At 42.6% G+C, this 18,767-nt stretch overlaps 1 protein-coding gene across 3 annotated transcripts in view; it reads left to right on the top strand.

Annotated features, from left to right (window-relative positions):
- SPOCK2 (SPARC (osteonectin), cwcv and kazal like domains proteoglycan 2) overlaps positions 1 to 18,767 on the top strand; it is a 171,364-nt gene that overhangs the window by 130,608 nt on the left and 21,989 nt on the right. For all 3 annotated transcript variants that reach the window (XM_040437164.1, XM_040437163.1, XM_040437162.1), the window contains 3 exons: positions 2,694 to 2,808; positions 7,241 to 7,355; positions 10,014 to 10,146. In XM_040437164.1, coding sequence (XP_040293098.1) covers positions 2,694 to 2,808; positions 7,241 to 7,355; positions 10,014 to 10,146 — 363 coding nt within the window. The remainder of the gene's footprint in view (positions 1 to 2,693; positions 2,809 to 7,240; positions 7,356 to 10,013; positions 10,147 to 18,767) is intronic.

Genomic DNA, 18,767 nt, shown 5'->3' with positions numbered 1-18,767 from the left:
GTGCCTTCCTTGTGTCTAAGATAAGGGTAGTGCATCTCTTCTGGGAGACTGCATTAATGTACTGATAGTTTTCTGTTCATTTATTACCGCCACTGTAAATCATCCAAACCGAGCTGAACTGTCTATACCCACAATGATAGAAGGATGTTTGTGTCTTCAAAATGGCTGCCCCAGGGAAGTTTCTAAAAACAATAAGATAGTTCACTACTATTTTGCCCCTTTGGCAGCCAGGACAATTTTTGCACTTTTGACATGTACAAATAAAACCTAAATTACAAATCATATTAACCTCCCATAGCTATATATTTCTGATAGCAGACATCTGGCACATTGTCAAAATTCAACACTTTCCATACACAGGCATTTATCTGTATGTAGTTTTACGAGAATGTGTAACTTTTCCCAAAATTGCATAGAAGTTGATAAGAGTGGTTAAAAGTGTGACCCAAGCAGAATGTTTTACACACCACACTTCCTAAAAACAAAAGTTTTGCATCTTCTGAGTTTATGCACTTTTTTTTTCCACTTAGGCCCAGTATCTGCATGCACCTAACTTAAAAATCTTAAATAGGTTGGTCAGTTTACATGACATGCTGCACATATGCACGCAGCTACTAATAAGCATTATTAAAGTATCGGCACAGATTTTTACACAAGTCTCCTGACCTGCATGCCATCACTGCGCTGGGAACATGGCAGCTGATGGAAGATCCCATCCATCAGTGGCCTCCATTCGCTAATACCGGGGACAGACAGTGCACATGTGCAGCTAGTCATGTAAACTGACCAATCCCTTTAAAATCTCCAGAACTGGAAAGACCAAAATTCTAATTTTAATCTGGAAATTAAAAAAAATAACAACCTATAAACTACAGGAGTTACACACTTAAAAGAGTGTGCCCATCGCAAATCGATATATATTTCCTGGAAGCAGAAAAATAACTAATAACTGCGGTTGCCTTGACAGACTGTGACAGTCAGTCCATGATCACCATGAGGTGTATGCCTCATCATAAATTAGGCACAGCATCAGGCAGTCTGTGCACTTATACTGATATCTATGCCAGTCCCTGGCTAGCGTAGACTTCAGTGTTCTTTTACGTCAAAGATGATGGGCTGCTGGCGTTGCTGTCTCCCCTCCCTCTCTATGCCCTCTTTTTAGGAAACCTTTTTGTGCAAGTGATGTTGAAAAAGGTTTTTTCACAACAGTTTTATGGTGTAACTTAATGACAAATCTGCCCCTGTGCATAAAACTCACATCCAGGCAGAGGTGTGAAAGCTTATATGTACCACAAGTGTATACATCAACATCAATTGTTGCATGCAAATATTGGGAATTATATTGGTATATAATCTTTCATCCCCCATACAAACTGTAATCCTAAATACCTGTAATGCTAAATTCCTAAATCTAATATAATGTGTTAACTAAGTTTGCTTTCTGACAGGCGTACTGCAGGTGCTTTATTGTGGACAGGATAGGGATAGTGTAAAATATATATATATTTTGTTGCTTAGCTGTGTAACACTATGATCCAGATACTGGTAAAGGTCTAGGTCCTGACATCGATAAATAGCCCTATTATTCGCAGAAGAATAGATAGATGAGCAAGTGCTCATCTTCTCACTCATTTCTGAAAAAAGACCCCCATATGTAATAATAGCAGAGCAAGTATGCTCTCTGATTGATATGTGGGGAGTGGGATAACATGCAGAGAAGTCGATGCTACACTTCCCCCTGCTGTGATGTGCAGTTACAGAAGAAGAGGAGGATCTATGACTTTATTCCTCTCCCTGCTGCCTCTCAGCAGATCCTCAACTGGCTTCACCTTTCCTCTACACTGTCTGAGATCATAGCCAGCTGAAGGTTGTGGCTACTTCAACCAGTTCTGTCTAGGCTGTATAGCACATAGAAATATGATATATAGTTTTAAAGTTGGGAATCTAAGCATTTAAACAGGACCAGTATTGTCATGCTAGCTGTTCTACAGCCAGAACTAGCACATTTGGAAAAGAAACTGGGTTGGACGTGAGAGCTGCAGGTATATGCTTTCTCACACTTTACCTGGCTGTACAGTATCTCGGAATGTATCTAGAAACACAATCCTGGTCTTGTTTTAAATATTCTGGCTCATATGTCTAGCTGCAATACAACCTGAGATACAGCCATTAGTAGTAAGGACATCTTTCATACCTCTTTAGCTACTGAAGTGCCACCCTGCAAGGAAAAGAGTTATCCACATTATATATATTCTACATGCTTACATTTATTTAATTAAACTAAAATGAGACTCGTGATATATTTTCTTTATGTATACCTTTTTGGGGGTTAGCCAAGATTAGCTTTTTGAAGAAAATTATCAATTTAGCTGCACTTTTAGAACAATCTTTAGTCTCTTGGGGACATGTAAAAGTTATTACTTCAGTGCAATGATGAGATCCAATAAAGCCCTTATATTTTATATCTTTTCTGAAATTTCTTTAAATATACATATAAATGTATTAAATATATACTGTATTGTGTAATTTATATAGGTGGAGGTTATCTTGGGATTTACGTTAGTTGATCCCATATTTTAGTAAGAACTTGCTGATTTATTCTTTTAAGAAGGGATTATTCTACATTAATATTTATGAAGCCATTTATTGATATTACTTTTATGCCATTAGCATTACTTTTCTCCTCATTCAAGGACTGGACACCACAAAGGACCCTTGCCAGAAAGTGAAATGCAGTCGACATAAGGTTTGCATAGCCCATGGATATCAGAAAGCTATGTGTATAAGTCGGAAGAAGTTGGAACACAGGTGAGTATAAAAGAGTTCAAACATGTTCATACATACAAAAGTTCATACGTGGACTTCCAATATTTAAAGTAGGTATTTTTTTCAGGCATGAGTACTCATTACAAGAATATTTCCCAAAATTGACTGGAAAGTATTGTTGGCTGATTAGCCTTTACTTACTACACTAATGAAACCAGGAAATCAGTAAAAGCCATCTGAGCTATACAAATCAGCATGTCTAATATTTCACATCATATTTTACTTACTCAGGAGCTGAGGTCTTTTGCCTTCATAGATACATCATTGGTGGGTATCTACCTCTGAAATCAGCACCTATCATGAGAAACAGGTCTCTGACCGCTCTCCTGCAAATGAAAGTGGCTAACCATCGGGGCAGATTGGGAACTTAAGCTGGCCCTGGAAAAAAAACATACAAGTGGCCCCATGTTGTATGTAGGTCCAAATTGACAGAAGATAGGCCAAAACAAATAGTCAGGGACAACATAATTGGGCGAGGCCTGCAATACCATAGTGCATCAGAGAATACTGCCCCAGCAGAACCAAATACCACAGGGCAGCACAAAATCCTGCCACCCCAACCACAGTATTCAACTGTATCACCATTATGAGGATGGTAATACAATTGAATTCAGGAGGGCACCTATGGCATCAGGTCATTATATACCTGGCATGCGGCCATCAAGAGGACTTGAGTGGCTCTCTGGGCATTCGCCCACTGGGAAGATTCCCTGTAGGTTCTATGGCCAATCCACCCCTGCTAACCATAACTATATATGGAGGGGGTTAGTAGCTGTTTACATGAAGAAGACCTGTTAGCACTTCTGTCCTGTCAATTTTAGTAAATACTTATTCCTTATGAAATAACAATTTTGCAGCATCTGTTATTATAACTCTTGTGTTCATGCCATTCCCTCATGGAAATGAGTTAATAGTGACAGCTGGGTGTTACCATACCCATCTCCAAAAGTGTATGTCCTTTCACAGACTGACACTGGTAGCACTGATGGAGCAGTGTGATGGACACACTCCCGACTAGTAACACCCAGTTGTTAATTTATCCATAAATTACAGTAGGAATTACAGAGGTACAGTACAAAGCAGAGTTATAAGAAAAGATGCTCAGAATTGTTATATTATGGGAAATGCATGTATTTACTAAAATGTGAGGAGTGACGGTCCTCTTTAAAGTCCACTTTAATGAGACCTGCTACGTAGCATTCTGAATTCTGACAGCTAGATCTTATTATTGGCCTAAAACTGTTCCAGTTAACACTTAACGACTGCAGAATGGGTATTATGCTGGACTTACACAGCCCAATTTTCGGGCTGATTATTGAGAACGCTTGTTCCAGATAATCAGCCCATGTAAAGGTGTCGCAGTGCACCCGATGAATCAGCAAGATGAAATGGTGTTTGGCGCAGACACCTCAATTATCGTTTCTGGGCAGCAGATCCTGCTGTATAAACAGGGATCTACTGCCCAGAGTCAATGGATTTGAAGTGGGGCAGCAGTTTTTGTTATCCATGAATTAATTTATTGGAAGTTAATATAAATTCTTATATGGCCCAAATTCCGGCAGTGTACATCCTAATGTATCTGCAAACTAGAATTCCCAGATTTCTGAAGTAATGCACACCATTATTTTAACTATATCAATGCAAAGAAAGTTCCTCTCCTCCAGTGTAATTTTCACTTTTTCCTCATTTTTTTTTAACTTTTATCTTGAGAACTAGTCTCTTCTCTTTCTGTGGGTGGGTAGTAGCTCCTCACATGTTAGGTGTGCATTGCAATCAGCTCTTGTTAACCTCTTCACACACAGCCCCAGTGATTTTAGTATTAAATGGCACTATAGTATGCAGTGCCCTCCCCCAATTTCCTTCTCCACTGTCTAAAGAGAGATATGGTGATATATTTTTATGAATTGAGAAGTAGGGATGAATGATTGAAAGGTGTCTGGGCCATTTTAGTATGAAATCATTATGCTGGCACTGACAGGAGGATGGGATCAGGGAAACTACTGAGCAGGTTGATCCACTTAATATACATAAAAAATGGTGCAATCTTTTTATTGTATGTATGTTGCAAGAATATTTCATTAATACTTTTCGTGGGTTTAATTGTCAAGGCTTAATTGTCCTTTAATATTCGAAAAGTTAAAACATATTAATTTTTACAATTAATAGCCTTAAAGGGAATATGTCCACAGACCTAAATGTATTTTATTGGGATTTTATGTGATAGACCAACACAGAGTAGCAAATACTGTATGTGGGAAGTGAAAAAAATTATACATGGTTTTCAAAATGTTTAATAAATAAAAATCTGGAAAATGAGGCGTGCATTTGTATTCAGTCCCCTGTACTCTGATACCCCTAAAAAAAATCCAGTGTGACCAGTTGCCTTAAGAAGTTACCTAATTAGTAAATAGAGTCCACCTATATTCTCAGTATAGCTACAGCTTTTCTGTGAAGGCCTCAGAGGTTTGCTAAAGAGCATTAGAGATCAAACAGCATCATGAACACCAAGGAACACACCAGACAGGTCAGGCATAAAGTTGTGGAGAAATATAAAGCATATACTGAAAAATTTCCAAAGCTCTGAACATCTCACGGAACATTGATTAGTCCATCATCCAAAAATGGAAGGAGTATGGCACAACTGAAAACCTACCAAGACATGGCCTCCCACCTAAACTGACAGCCCAGGCGAGGATATCACTAATTAGAGAAACAGCCAAGAGGCCCATGGTCACTCTTGAGGAGCTGCAGAGATCCACAGCTCAGGTAGTAGAATCTGTCCACAGTACAACTATTAGTCATTTAGTCCACAAATCTGACCTTTATAGAAGAGTGGAAAGAAAAAAGTCATTTTTGAAAGCAAGCCATAAGAAGTCCTGTTTGCAATTTGCAAGCCATGTAAGGGAGCTCAAACATGTGGACAGACCAAAGTTGAACTTTTTGGCCTAAATGCAACACACTATGGGGTCATTAATCAAACTGGTGTAAAGTAGAATTGGCTTAGTTGCCCATAGCAACCAATCAGATTCCACCTTTCATTTTGGACAGCTCCTTTGGAAAATGAAATCAGGAATCTAATTGGTTGCTATTGATAACTAAGCCAGTTCTACTTTAATCCAGTTTGATAAATGACCCCCTATGTTGGCAAAAACTAACACTGCACATCACCCTAAACACACCATCCCCACTGTGAAACATGGTGGTGGCAGCATCATGCTGTGGGGATGCTTTTCTTCATCAGGGACATGGAAGCTAGACACAGTTAATTAGAAGATGGATGGAACTAAATACAGGACAGTCCTGGAGGAAAACCTGTTAGAGGGCAGAGGTTCTCCTCCAACAGGACAAAGACCTTCAACATAAAGCCAGAGCTACAATGGACTGGTTTAGATCAAAGGATATTCATGTTTTAGAATGGCCCAGTCAAAGTCCAGACCTAAATCCCATTGAGAATCTGTGGCAAGGCTTGCAAATTGCAGTTCACAGACACTCTCCATCCAATCTGACTGAGCTTGAGCTATTTTGCAAAGAAGAATGGGCAAAAATGTCAGCCTCTAGATGTGCAAAGCTGGTAGAGACATATCCCAAATGACTTGCATCTGTAAGTTTGAAAACTACATTTTCTTTTTTTATTCACATATACTTGCTACTTTGTGTTGGTCTATCACATAAAATCCTAATAAAATACATTTGAAGGGGTTATCCCATGACTAATGTAAAAAAATTAAAATCAAACATCTTATAGTACACGACAATCTCTATCTAACAAAGTTATATCCAGCCCTGTACCTCACATGGATCCAGATATTTCCTCCGTCATTGATTTATATCAAGCTGGCAGCTCAAGGGGAGTGTCTCTTCTGCTGCCGCTAAAGGGGCGTGTCCATGCTCTGCCTATCACAGCTCAGGAGGTAGTTGTAGGATGAAGCTGAGCTTGTGCGGCCATCTCAGCGAGCAGGACAAAGAAATAAGAAAAGAAACAAACAGCAGGTGGTGCAATACAGATACATTTTATTGAGTAACTTAGTGGCTGTGCTAAATTTTTATTTATAATTAAATGCATGTATGAACACTTTTTCAAGGCACTGTAGGTGCGATAAATACAGAACTCCATCCATTACGTAGTGGCTGGAGCTAGTTACTGCAGAGCTATTCCTATTCACTTCAATAGGAGCAACACTGCAGTAACCAGCTCTATCCACTACACAGTGGAGGAAGTTTTGTAGTTCTGGGGTTGGAGCTAATCGTGAACAGTTGAACGGAGGTGGTACAGGCTATTGGAGACTCATTGATCTGATATTGATGGCCTATCATGAGGATAGGTCATTAATATAAATTCTCTTAATTTCAAGCTGTATTTTCTGTGTATAATAGACATTTAATTTTGGCTTTCTGTTTTAATTTTCTTCTTCAGAATTAAACAGCCCAACATTAAACTGCATGGGAACAAAGATAACCTCTGCAAACCATGCCATGTAACTCAGCCAGCGTCCGTCTGTGGTTCTGATGGACACACATACAGCTCTGTGGTGAGGAGTAATTGCATTTCTAAAGGGATGAAGTCTCCATAATAGCTAGTACTGAATCAATTAATAAATAAAGGTCATATGGGACCTTTGCTCCATAGGGTATTAACTTGGCAGGTCATGTAGGTTGTAGAAGTTTACTGTTGAATTAAGAACAATGAAACAATTTGTACAAAAAGAGACATTTTTAGTCCTACCCTGATAGTTTAGAAAAGTGTCTAGACAAAGGGTCATGGCTAAAAGAATGTAAAAACTAAAGACTGCCTTCATTTTTGATGAAAAATATGTGTGTGTTGTATAAGTGTATCATCTTGAGGTAGCATAAGAATTAGAAAAGTGTATAACATATATAACTGGTTGCACATTAATCATGCCACATGCAAAAAAATTTTGATTATTGCTGTTATGAGCATACACACATTGGAGGTAATTTATTAAGGCTTTAAAGGGGCTTTTTGGAATTTTTATATTAATGACCTGATAGGTCATCAATATCAGATAGGCGGGGGTCCAACACCCGGCACCCCCGCCAATCAGCTGTTTGAGGAGACGGCGCGCGGCATTCTCTTCAACCAGCTGATCAGTAAGGGTGCCAGGTGTCGGACCCCGCTGATCTGATACTGATGACCTATCCTGAGGATAGGTAATCAATATTAAAATCCAGGAAAACCTCTTTAATGCCACTTTTGTGGCATTAAAAAGTCGCAAATGATGGCACATGCTATATATGAGCCATAATTTGCTACATTTTGAGCTTTTCAACACTTTTTGAAAGTGGTAAGAAAAGTGCTCAGGGCCTAGCAGGAGGGATCCTCTGTGGTCCACCGAATTTGCTATAACTTACGCCAGGAACTGGTATGAGTTATAGCTCATGTCTACGCTAGCTAAGGGCTAAGATTTAAGTTTCTGGCACATGGAGGGCGAGAGAGGTGCCTGATTTTTTAGAGCCATCTGGTTTTATAAAAGTCTCCTGGCAGGCAGGTGATCAAGACTGGTGTATGGGAATGTTAGTCTTGATAAAGGTCCCACTCATATAAAACTCTGAACACTGAACAAGTAATACATTTGAGATGCACAAAATGCTGTATTATCTTTCTTGGTTAGCCTAAGTTCACATCTGAGTCAGAGGCTCTGTTCAGGCACAGATTCCGTCAAACCCAGCAGCCAAAAAAGTCTTGCATGCAAGACTTTTTTTTCCTGTAAACTGAACTAAACTGAATAGATCAATTATAGTCAGTGGGTTCTGTTCGATTCAGTTATCTGACAGACCCGGAACTTCCATTTATTATTTTCATTTTTATCTGTGCTTTTAATATCATACACTTGTCTTAATTAGAATATGTGCTTGCTTGAAGGGGTTGCGCAAGAATTGGGGAGGGAGGTTTGGAACCCCCCCCCCACTTGGCCGGAAAGATTATTTTAGTTATTTTACTCATATATAACACTAACATATTCCCCAGCGCTTTACAGACATTAGCATCACTCTGTCCCCAGTGGAGCTCACAATCTAATTTCCCTATCAGTATGTCTTTGGAGCGTGGAAGGAAACCGGAGTACCCCCACACAAACACTGGGAGAACATACAAACCCCATGAAGATGTTGCTCTTGGTCGTATTCGATGCCAGGACCCCAGCGCTGCAAAGCACATCTAGGCCTGCAATGCTCCGCTGGGCATATCTGGCGGAGACTAGATCCCTTTAAGTCATGTGACCACTTGTTATGCTGTAACAGTCAGTGATTGGCTGTGGCAATGTCAAACCGGATGTTGACACTGAGGCAGCCCAGCGGAGCATCGCAGCCCTGGAGGAGAAGGAGTGGGGAGCCAGTGCCAGGAAGCAGGTAAGTAGTGTGTGTGTGTGGGGTGGGGTGGGGGTTGCCAAAACCCCCTCATTCTTGCACATCCCCTTTAAATGACCTTGTTACCTTGCTTATTTAATACAGGTGTGCAAGTTCTTCATATGTTTTAGTTATGCTTGGAAAAGGCATTTAGACAGCATGCAGGGGTTCACCCACCATATATATTAGTGGGGTTCAGAGAATGAGGTACCCTCCTCCAGTTCAACGTGAAGAGGTAGAAACACGTGTTTGGCCACTCTCCATTATAATCTATCGATATACAGACAGATATGACTATACATTTGCTCCCAACCATGAATAGACCCTCCTCAGATCAGCATTTATAGCTTATCCTATTAATAGGCGATACATGCTATGATGGGGGAAGTCCCTTAATATACACAGAAAATATATACCTGGGTGCAAATTATTAAGGTGATATCCCTATTCCTAAGCATTCTAAATGAATGCAATGCCATGGCAACATTTTTCACAAATCATTATGCATGCTAAATATGTCAACGATTATTGCCACCATTAAAATATTCATATAGCATTGTTGCTTGCAACTAATAGCTTAGAATTCATTTACTGCCAAACATACTGGTCCTTGTAGGTTCTTTCTCTACATAACTACAATTGTCAGCAGTGGAGTGATGGTACTGTACAGTCTGGACCTTCTGGGAATGGTATTGAAATGTGTATTTCCAATTACTGGTTCAAAAGCAAGTCCGGTTGTTTGAAATAGCTGCCGGCATGTTCACACATTTCTCTGCAGGGACTGGCATTGCAACCCTCTGATCATGACTTCTCTCTTTTATTAGTGTAAACTGGAGCAGCAGGCATGCCTTAGCAGCAAACAGCTGACTGTCAGATGCCAAGGCTCATGCCCGTGCCCAACAGAAAACACTCCTACGACGACCACCACCACCACCACTGTGGATACCAGCAAACAAGGTGAAGCGTTTCTGCTACTAAACATTTGTTAAATTCTAACGGTTTAAAACAAAAAAACAAGCAGTGTATCAACAAAGCACTGAAAATAGAATAGGTTTCTTTCACACTTCGGTGAATCGCAGACATGTACTGTCTGTGGTCTCCACTGATCAGGCACGCATCCATTGACTTGAACCTGAATCTGTCACCAGCAGCCTCCCTATCATATTGTTTTCATAGACACATAGCTGTGGTTCACCTGATGAAAACACAGTTTTTTCTTTTTTGATCTGAGCCTCCGTTCCCGAGTTATGATACTTTTTCTTAATATGCAATTTAGGCATTCGGTACAGCAAGGGTGTCACCTTTGCTCTTGCACCCAAACTCCGTTCCTTTCTGTGGCCAGACCTTATCCCGTTGCTTTGTCACTGCCTGACCCTGTCAATCAAAGCAGCCAGGGAGGGGCTGTTCAAGAAAGGAGTGGAGCTTGGGTGCAACAAGAGCAATGGCAATGCCCTCATTGGACCAAAGGCCTAAATTTATCACAACTCGGGAACGGAGCTTCAAGCCTCAGATCAACAAAAGATTAACAGTGTTTTAATCAGGTGAAACATAGCTATGTGTCTATGCAAATAGCTGGATAGGGAGGTGGCTGGTGACAGATTCACTTTAATGTGTGTATTCATACATCAGGGTTTGTCCATAGAGCGTGGGTGCATGGTGAAACCACAGAAGCATGCCCTATTTTGTCTGAGATTACAAATCCCTCACACACATTATAGTCCATGGGTTTGTGAAAACCATGGATGAAACATGGGTGCCATACATGTTTGGTCTGTGGTTTTCACTGACCATTGGTAGGGGCTACTCTGGAAATGAATTTTCAGCCTAGCAGTATCTGTAGAATATGCATGACACACAGAGGGCACAAAATGGACACATAGGCCAAACACTATTCCTTCATGGATGTCATCAACGTCACGAATGTGTTAAATAGGCCTTTGTCTGTAGCACACCACTGTGTCTTTTCAATGAGCGGTAGTACTCTCTGAGCTGCACCTAAGGTACCACATCTAACCAGTAATCTGATCTTTACTGATAAGGGGCAAGAACCATTAAACTATTGTCTCTGGTTTGGATGGTATGAGAAAGTTTTCTTTATTTTAGAGGAGAGCTAATTTGCATACTTTTTCCTAGGGAGTAGTGTTGGTCGAGCACCAAAATGCTTGGGTTCTCGGGTGCTCGAGTAGAACACCTCGGGATGCTCGGGTGCTCTACCGAGCACCCAAGCACAATGGAAGTCAATGGGAGAACCCGAGCATTAAACCAGGCTCCCCCTGCTCTGAAGAGGGGAGGATGTCTGGTTCATAGGAAATGGTCAGAAATTGATGGAAACACCACTGAAATGGTTCAGGAACAGCATGGGTAGGATGTCTGGTTGCATCTTGGACTCCCAGGTCACTGCTGGGAATGATGTTGTCCGAGTAGTACGCCACTTTTACAGACTGACAATAATACGCACCAAACTGAAGATAAAATTGATTTTAAAGGAAAAATTGTTAGGAAACATTCTTTCCTGTATATTTACTTGTATATAAAGTGCAAGTGCTGCCAAAAATTACAAGGAAGAGGCACTCCGATACAGCCTGTATATCACATAAAGGAGGGCCTCATTCACATTGTGGTACAATTGTTCAGGTAGTGGGACTTCTACACTCATAAAGTCTATGCACTAAGGGAAAGAGCTGCCAAAAATTACAAGGAACCGGCACTCCAATACACCCTTTATTACACATAAAGGAGGGCAACATACACACCCTTGAAAAAAATGTTGTGGGTGAGGGCCTGCTGTCGAGCTGACCATCTAAAAAATGTTGTAGGCGGGGGCTTACTGCCAAGCTGACATCTAAAAAAAAATTGTGTGCGAGGGCCTGCTGCAGAGCTGACCATCAAAAAAATTTGGTGGGCGAGGGTCTGATGCCGAGCTGACCATCTAAAAATTTAGGGCTGAGGGTCTGCTGCTGAGCTTAGCTGACCTTCTAAAACATTATGGTTGAGGGCCTGATGGTGACCCTCTAAAATATTAGGGGTGAGGGCCCGCTGCTGAGCTGACCCTCTAAAACATTTGAGCGAGGGCAGCCTAATAAGCATGTTGCTATGATGGAGGAGGACGAGAAAAGGGAAATTGAAACATATACCCTTTTTAGTGGTGGAAGGGGTGCATGGGAATACAGTGTTTTCAATACACCATAAAAACCACATTTAGAGTGCCTTTATGTTCAGCCGCTTTTCTCTGGCTAGGGGAAATCCAGGCCTTGTTCATTTTTATAAGAGTCAACCGGTCAGCATTTTCAGTTGACAGGCGGATGCGCTTATCAGTTATTATACCCCTAGCAGCACTAAATACACGCTCTGAAAAAACGCTGGCGGTAGGGCAGGCTAGCACCTCCAATGCTACGTGTCCAGCTTGGACACCGAATAGTTGTAAGGCACACAGGGATCATTGAGGACGCTGACACGGTCTGCTACGTACTCCTTCACCATCTTCCAAAATGTTTCCCTCCTTGTGACACTAGGCTACGCATCAGGTTGAGAGTGCTGGCGGGGTGTCATAGAACTGTCCCAGGCCTTGGAGAGTGTTGTCCTGCCCCTGTTGGAACTGTTGTGTGTTCCCCTCGTCTCCCCTCCTCGGTTGGCCAAGGAACTACGTACTCTGCAGCCAGCATTGTCAGATGGAAATATTTGGAGCAATTTTTCCGCAAGGACTTTCTGGTATTGCACCATTTTGCTCATCATCTCCACCACAGAAATGAGAGATGAGAAGTTCTCTTTGTAGCAGGGGTCGAGAAGGGTGAATAACCAGTAATCAGTGTTGGCCAAAATGCGTACAATGCGAGGGTCACGGGAAAGGCAGCATAACATAAAGTCAGCCATGTGTGCCAGAGTCCCAACAGACAAGACTTTGCTGTCCTCATCAGGAGGCTGACTCTCAATCTCCTCTTCCTCCTCTTCGGCCCATCCACACTGAACAGATTGAATAAAACTTCCATGGGTACTACACTCTGTAGCGGAGGCAACCGTCTTTTGCTCCTCCTCCTCATCATCATCATCATCCAATTCGCGCTGAGAAGACGAAATGAGGGTGGTCTGGCTATCACCCTGTGTACTGTCTTCCCCCATTTCCACCTCTTCCACATGCAAAGTATCCGCCTTAATTGTGAGCAGCGAGCGTTTGAGTAGACACAGAAGTGGGATGGTTACGCTGATAATAGCATTATCGCCGCTCACCATCTGTGTTGATTCCTCAAAGTTGCATTAAACCTCCCAGAGGTCAGACATCAATGCCCACTCGTCGCTTGTGAAGAGCGGAAGCTGACTGGAAAGGCGACGACCATGTTGCAGCTGGTATTCCACTACTGCCCTCTGCTGGTCACAAAGCCTGGCCAACATGTGGAACATAGAGTTCCAGCACGTACTCACGTCGCACAACAGTTGGTGAGCTGGCAATTGCAAGTGCTGCTGCAGCATTGCCAGTCCGGCTGAAGCTGTTGATTACTTGCAGAAATGGGCACACACGCGGCGCACCTTCACCAGTAGCTCAGGCAAATTGGGGTAGGTTTTGAGAAACCGCTGAACCACTGGTAAGTTGAACACGTGGGCTAGGCATGGTATGTGTGTGAGCTTGCCGAGCTCCAAAGCCACCACCAAGTTACAGCCATTATCAGACACAACCATGCCTGGTTGTAGGTTGAGTGGCGAGAGCCACAGCTCAGTCTGGTCTCTTATCCCCTGCAACAGCTCTGCGGTGGTGTGCTGTTTGTCACCTAAGCAGATCAGTTTAAGCACGGCCTGTTGCCGCTTCCCTACTGCAGTGCTACACTGCTTCCAGCTACTGACTGATGGCTGACTGGTGCTGCAAGATGATAATTCAGAGGTGGAAGTGGAGGAGGAGGCAGAGGAGGAGAAGGGAGGGTTGCAGCCACTAACATAGGTAGTGGTTGAAACCCTGATGGAAGTAGGGCCCGCAATCCTTGGCATCGGTAGCACCTGTGCCATCCCAGGGTACGACTCGCTCCCAGTCTGGGGTATAGACATCTGTACGCTGCGCTGGGACACAGAAGTGGATGTACTAGCTGATGGTGCGAAGGTCCAGGTGCATGGCGGGAGGCATCTGGGCAGGGGATTGGCCAGCATGTAACACAGGAGAAGAGGAGGCAGTGGTCTGACCCGCAGACACTGGTTCTGGACCCAGGCGTTCGGCCCACCTCTTAGGGTGCTTTGATGCCATGTGGCGGATTATGCTGGTGGTGGTGAGGTTGCTAGTGTTCACACCCCTGCTCATTTTGGTATGGCACAGGTTGCAAATGACAATTCTTTTATCGTCTGCACTTTCCTCAAAAAAGCGACAGACTGCAGAACACCTACCCCTTGGCAAGGGAGATTGCCGCAAGCGGGTGCTCCGGGGAACAGTTATGGGCCTGGTTGGTGTGGCCCGCCTTCTCCCTTTTGCCACCCCACTGCCTCTTCTAGCCTGTTGCTCCCCCTCTGTACTGCTGTCCTCGCTCGGCTTGCCACCTTCCCAGGTTGGGTCAGTGACTTCCAGCACCTCCTCTTCGACTTTCTCACTCTGGTCATCCTCCTGACTTGTGGACCTAAACAACAACCTCAGTTATTGACAACTGTGTCTCATCCTCATCATGAACCTCTTGAGACACTAATTACGGTTGATTTATTGGCAACTGTGTCTCATCATCATCATCCACCTCGTAAAAAACGAATTGCCATTCCCCACCGTCATCTTCTTCTGACTGTGGATGCTCCAGAGTTTGGGAATCAGGGCACAAGATCACCTCATGTCCCTCTTCAAGCGGGCTTGGCGAGAGGCCCAAATTAAGGAATGGCGATGAAAACAGCTCCTCGGAGTATCCGAGTGTGGGATCACTTGTTTGCCAAGACTCTCCATGGTGGTTGGAAGGAGGATCAGGGTGAGGATTCTGTTGACCAGACTCTTGGCTACTGAGACTGGACTTTGTGGAAGACAGGGTGGTGCTTAACCGACTGGAAGCATTATCTGCTGCAATCCAACCGACCACCTGGTCGCACTGGTGTGACTTCGAGAGTGGTGTCCTGGGCCACCCTGCAAACTGGGACATGAAGCTAGGTATCGTGGATGAGTGTGTTTCTTGTGCTCTGGCAGCAGGCACGGTTTCACCGCGCCCAGGGCCACGGCCTCTGCGTGCACCATCAGCAGCATGGCCACTTCCCCATCCCTTACTGCTCACCTTGCGCATATTAAATGGTATATATGCTTGCAAGTATGTCACACGTACAGTAGCACAGGTTTTGTCAGTGTATTTGCAAATAAAGTACACAGAATGTCACAGATATTTTTAGGATGCACACACGTTAAACAGGAGGTAAAGCGCAAGTAATGTCGCTGTCACCACCGGCTAATAAAAAATTACACTGAATGAATGTCACTGATATTTAGGTTGCACAAACGTTACACAGGAGGTATAGCGCAAGTAATGTTGCTGTCACCACTGCCTAATAAAAAATTACGCTGAACGAATGTCACTGATAATCTGATATTTAGGTTGCACAAAGGTTATACAGGAGGTATAGCGCAAGTAATGTCGCTGTCACCACCGGCTAATTAATAATTATACTGAATGAATGTCACTGATATTTAGGATGCACAAACGTTTTACAGGAGGTATAGCGCATGTAATAATGCTGTCACCCCCGCCTAATAAAAAATTGCACTGAATTAATGTCACTGATATTTAGGTTGCACAAACGTTATACAGGAAGTATAGCGCAAGTAATGTCGCTGTCACCACCGTCTAATAAAAAATTACACTGAATGAATGTCACTGATATTTTGTATGGGCAAACGTCATACAGGAGATGTAGCGCAGGTAATGTCGCTGCCACCAGCAGCAAAAAAATTTGACTGAATGTCACTGATATTTCGGATACGCAAATGTTATACAGGAGATGTAGCGCAGGTAATGTAACTGTCCGCAGTGGACACAGTCTACAGAAAAAGTACACTGGATGTCACAGATATTTTTAGGCTGCGCACACATTACACAGGAGATTTAGAGCAGATAATGTTGCTGTCAGCAGCGGCCAAACAATTGCAAGCTATTTAGCGCAGGTTGCCGAGCATCGCGATGCTCGAGTAAAATAAGTATTCGGCCAAGCATCGCGATGCTCGAGTAAAATTAGTATTCGGCTGAGCATGCTCGCCCAACACTACTAGGGAGCATTGCCTGAAAACGAGTCTCCATACACCAGTTACATCTCTTGAATCAGTATCTCAAACAGTAGAATACAAAATATAAAATAGGGCTCTTGCACACTTGGCAAGTGAGGTACTACAAATGGAGAACACCACAGGCCAAAGCTAATGATGGATTATACTATTTCAGCCAATAGTAGGAGTATTATAAAACACATACAAAAAGAGTTTGAATTGGAATACATTCTTATAGAGAGATTGGTAGAAATTTGTCTAGGCCAGGAAAAAGCAACCTCCAGCACTCTAGCTGTTCTGAAACTACAACTCCCAGAATCCTCTTTTCACTTCTATGTGAGTTACAAGAACAACCAAGTAATTGTGCATTGTAGTTTCACAGCAGCTGGAGTGCCGAAGGTTGCTGATCCTTGGTCTAGGCTAAATATAAGAAGGTTACAGTAATCAAGATGGGAAAGAACCAGAGCAGTGAATATTTGTGGCAATATTGATGAATAAAAGCAAATACTTTAGGCTCCTTACGAAAGGTGCCCATATGTGTTACAGTACTGAAGTGAATATGGTGTCAGATAATTCTCTTGCCTGATCTGTTGAATTACAAAGTGAGGTCTAGTAGATTTCACAAGGTGACTGGTTAGTTCGAGGCCCTTTTATGTTAGTGGCATTGCCGTGCAACATTGGGGACAACCAGGACAGCATCTGCATGGAAGTTATATCTGATCGTGATGATCGATCAAAATTGACTTGTAAAATGAGTGTAAGTAAGGGTTCTCTCTGATCAGGCAACCATTCTCAATTACAAGTATGAACAAATAAAAGTGTTATGCACCACACAGTCTTCAGGATGATGACTGAGAGATCTAGATAACAGTTTTGTTCTCCTTATAATCTGGCTCTGACAGGAGCAATTTATACAACCATGGCCTCCTAAATTAACACTTTTTTGTGTGTATAGCAGTAATATGACCTAATATATTCAGATCATATTTGTCTTTGAAGATAAATATATAGATAGAGATTGGCTATTGTATAAAATAAGCAGTCTTATATTCAGACTTTTTAGATGAGACCATATTGAAGTATAAGTATGGAATTGAATATAGTATATACATGATCAGTCGTGATATTAATGGGGTTCTCTGAAACTGAGGACCAATGGTTCTGGGGTCCCAAGCATGGTGCTAAATGACACACCTGTTCAAAGCATTCCAGGTCCAGCGACAAAGACCTGTCTCCTACACTTCTGATCCATGCTGGACTGGAAGTGTCACATGCCGTAGACATATATCACTGGCCAATCAGTGGCCTTAGTGGTGATTTGTGTAGGAGTGGCATGTAACCAAGGCCAGTGCTGAAGTCACAACAGTGACGTACATGTAGACAGCATGGCACACTTCCGGTCAAGTGGGGACTGGAAGTGCAGGGGATGGGAGCTTGGCACTAGAGCCACCCAGAATGCTCTGAACATGTGTTAGCAACAGAGCCTTTAAGCCTTGTAACTTGTAAGGTGGAGCCTCTATGGATCTGATTGAGATCTAGGGAATTTGGAGCCACATCAACACCTCAAACTCTTTGTGATGTTCTTCAAAGCATTCCTAATCAATTCTGTAGTGTGGCACGATGCATTATTCACAGAAAAAAGCCACTGTCGTTATGAAATACCTCTGACATGAGGGGGTGTACATGGTGCATACAATGTTTAGGTAGGTGGTATATGTCACAGTAGGATTCACACATGACTGGTAGATTCCAAGGTTTCCGAGCAGAACATTGCCTCTAATTTTCTTTCAATAGTAAATCCTGGTATCATCTTTTCTAGGTAAGAGACTCAAATACATCCAGTTTTTAACATGATGTAAAATAAAACATAATTAATCAGACCAGGCCATCTGTAGTCAAGGTTTGGTGCTCATGTGCCCATAACTGGTCCTTTCATCAGTGGATAGGGGTCATTTTGGGCACTCTGACCAGCCTGGGCTATGCAGGTTGTTCTTTCTATCATAGCCAGCATAACAGTATCACTTCTATGGGATTGGACCAGACATCTAGCATTCGATCCCCACTTGCATCAGTGAGCCTTGGGCACCCATGAGCTTGTTACCTGTTTATCGGTTGGCCTTCCTTGGGTCACTGTGGGTAGTAACTAACCACTGAATATGGAAAACAGCAAAACCTGCTATCTGCTGTGACCCAGTTTCTAGCCATTATAATTTTTTCTGTAGTAAAAGTCTCTCAGATCCTTACACTTGACTATGTTTCCTACTTCCAACACACCCACTTCACAAATTGACTGTTTACTTGCAGCCTTGCAGTTGTCGGAAAATAATCCATGTTATTCATTACACCTTCACTTTTTATGTTATCACTGATTAGTGTATAT

The sequence above is a fragment of the Bufo bufo genome, chromosome 6 (assembly GCF_905171765.1).
Source record: "Bufo bufo chromosome 6, aBufBuf1.1, whole genome shotgun sequence".
Taxonomy (NCBI): Eukaryota; Metazoa; Chordata; class Amphibia; order Anura; family Bufonidae; genus Bufo; species Bufo bufo.
Note: the sequence above shows the minus strand (reverse complement) of the source record. Positions and strands in the feature narration are given on the sequence as shown.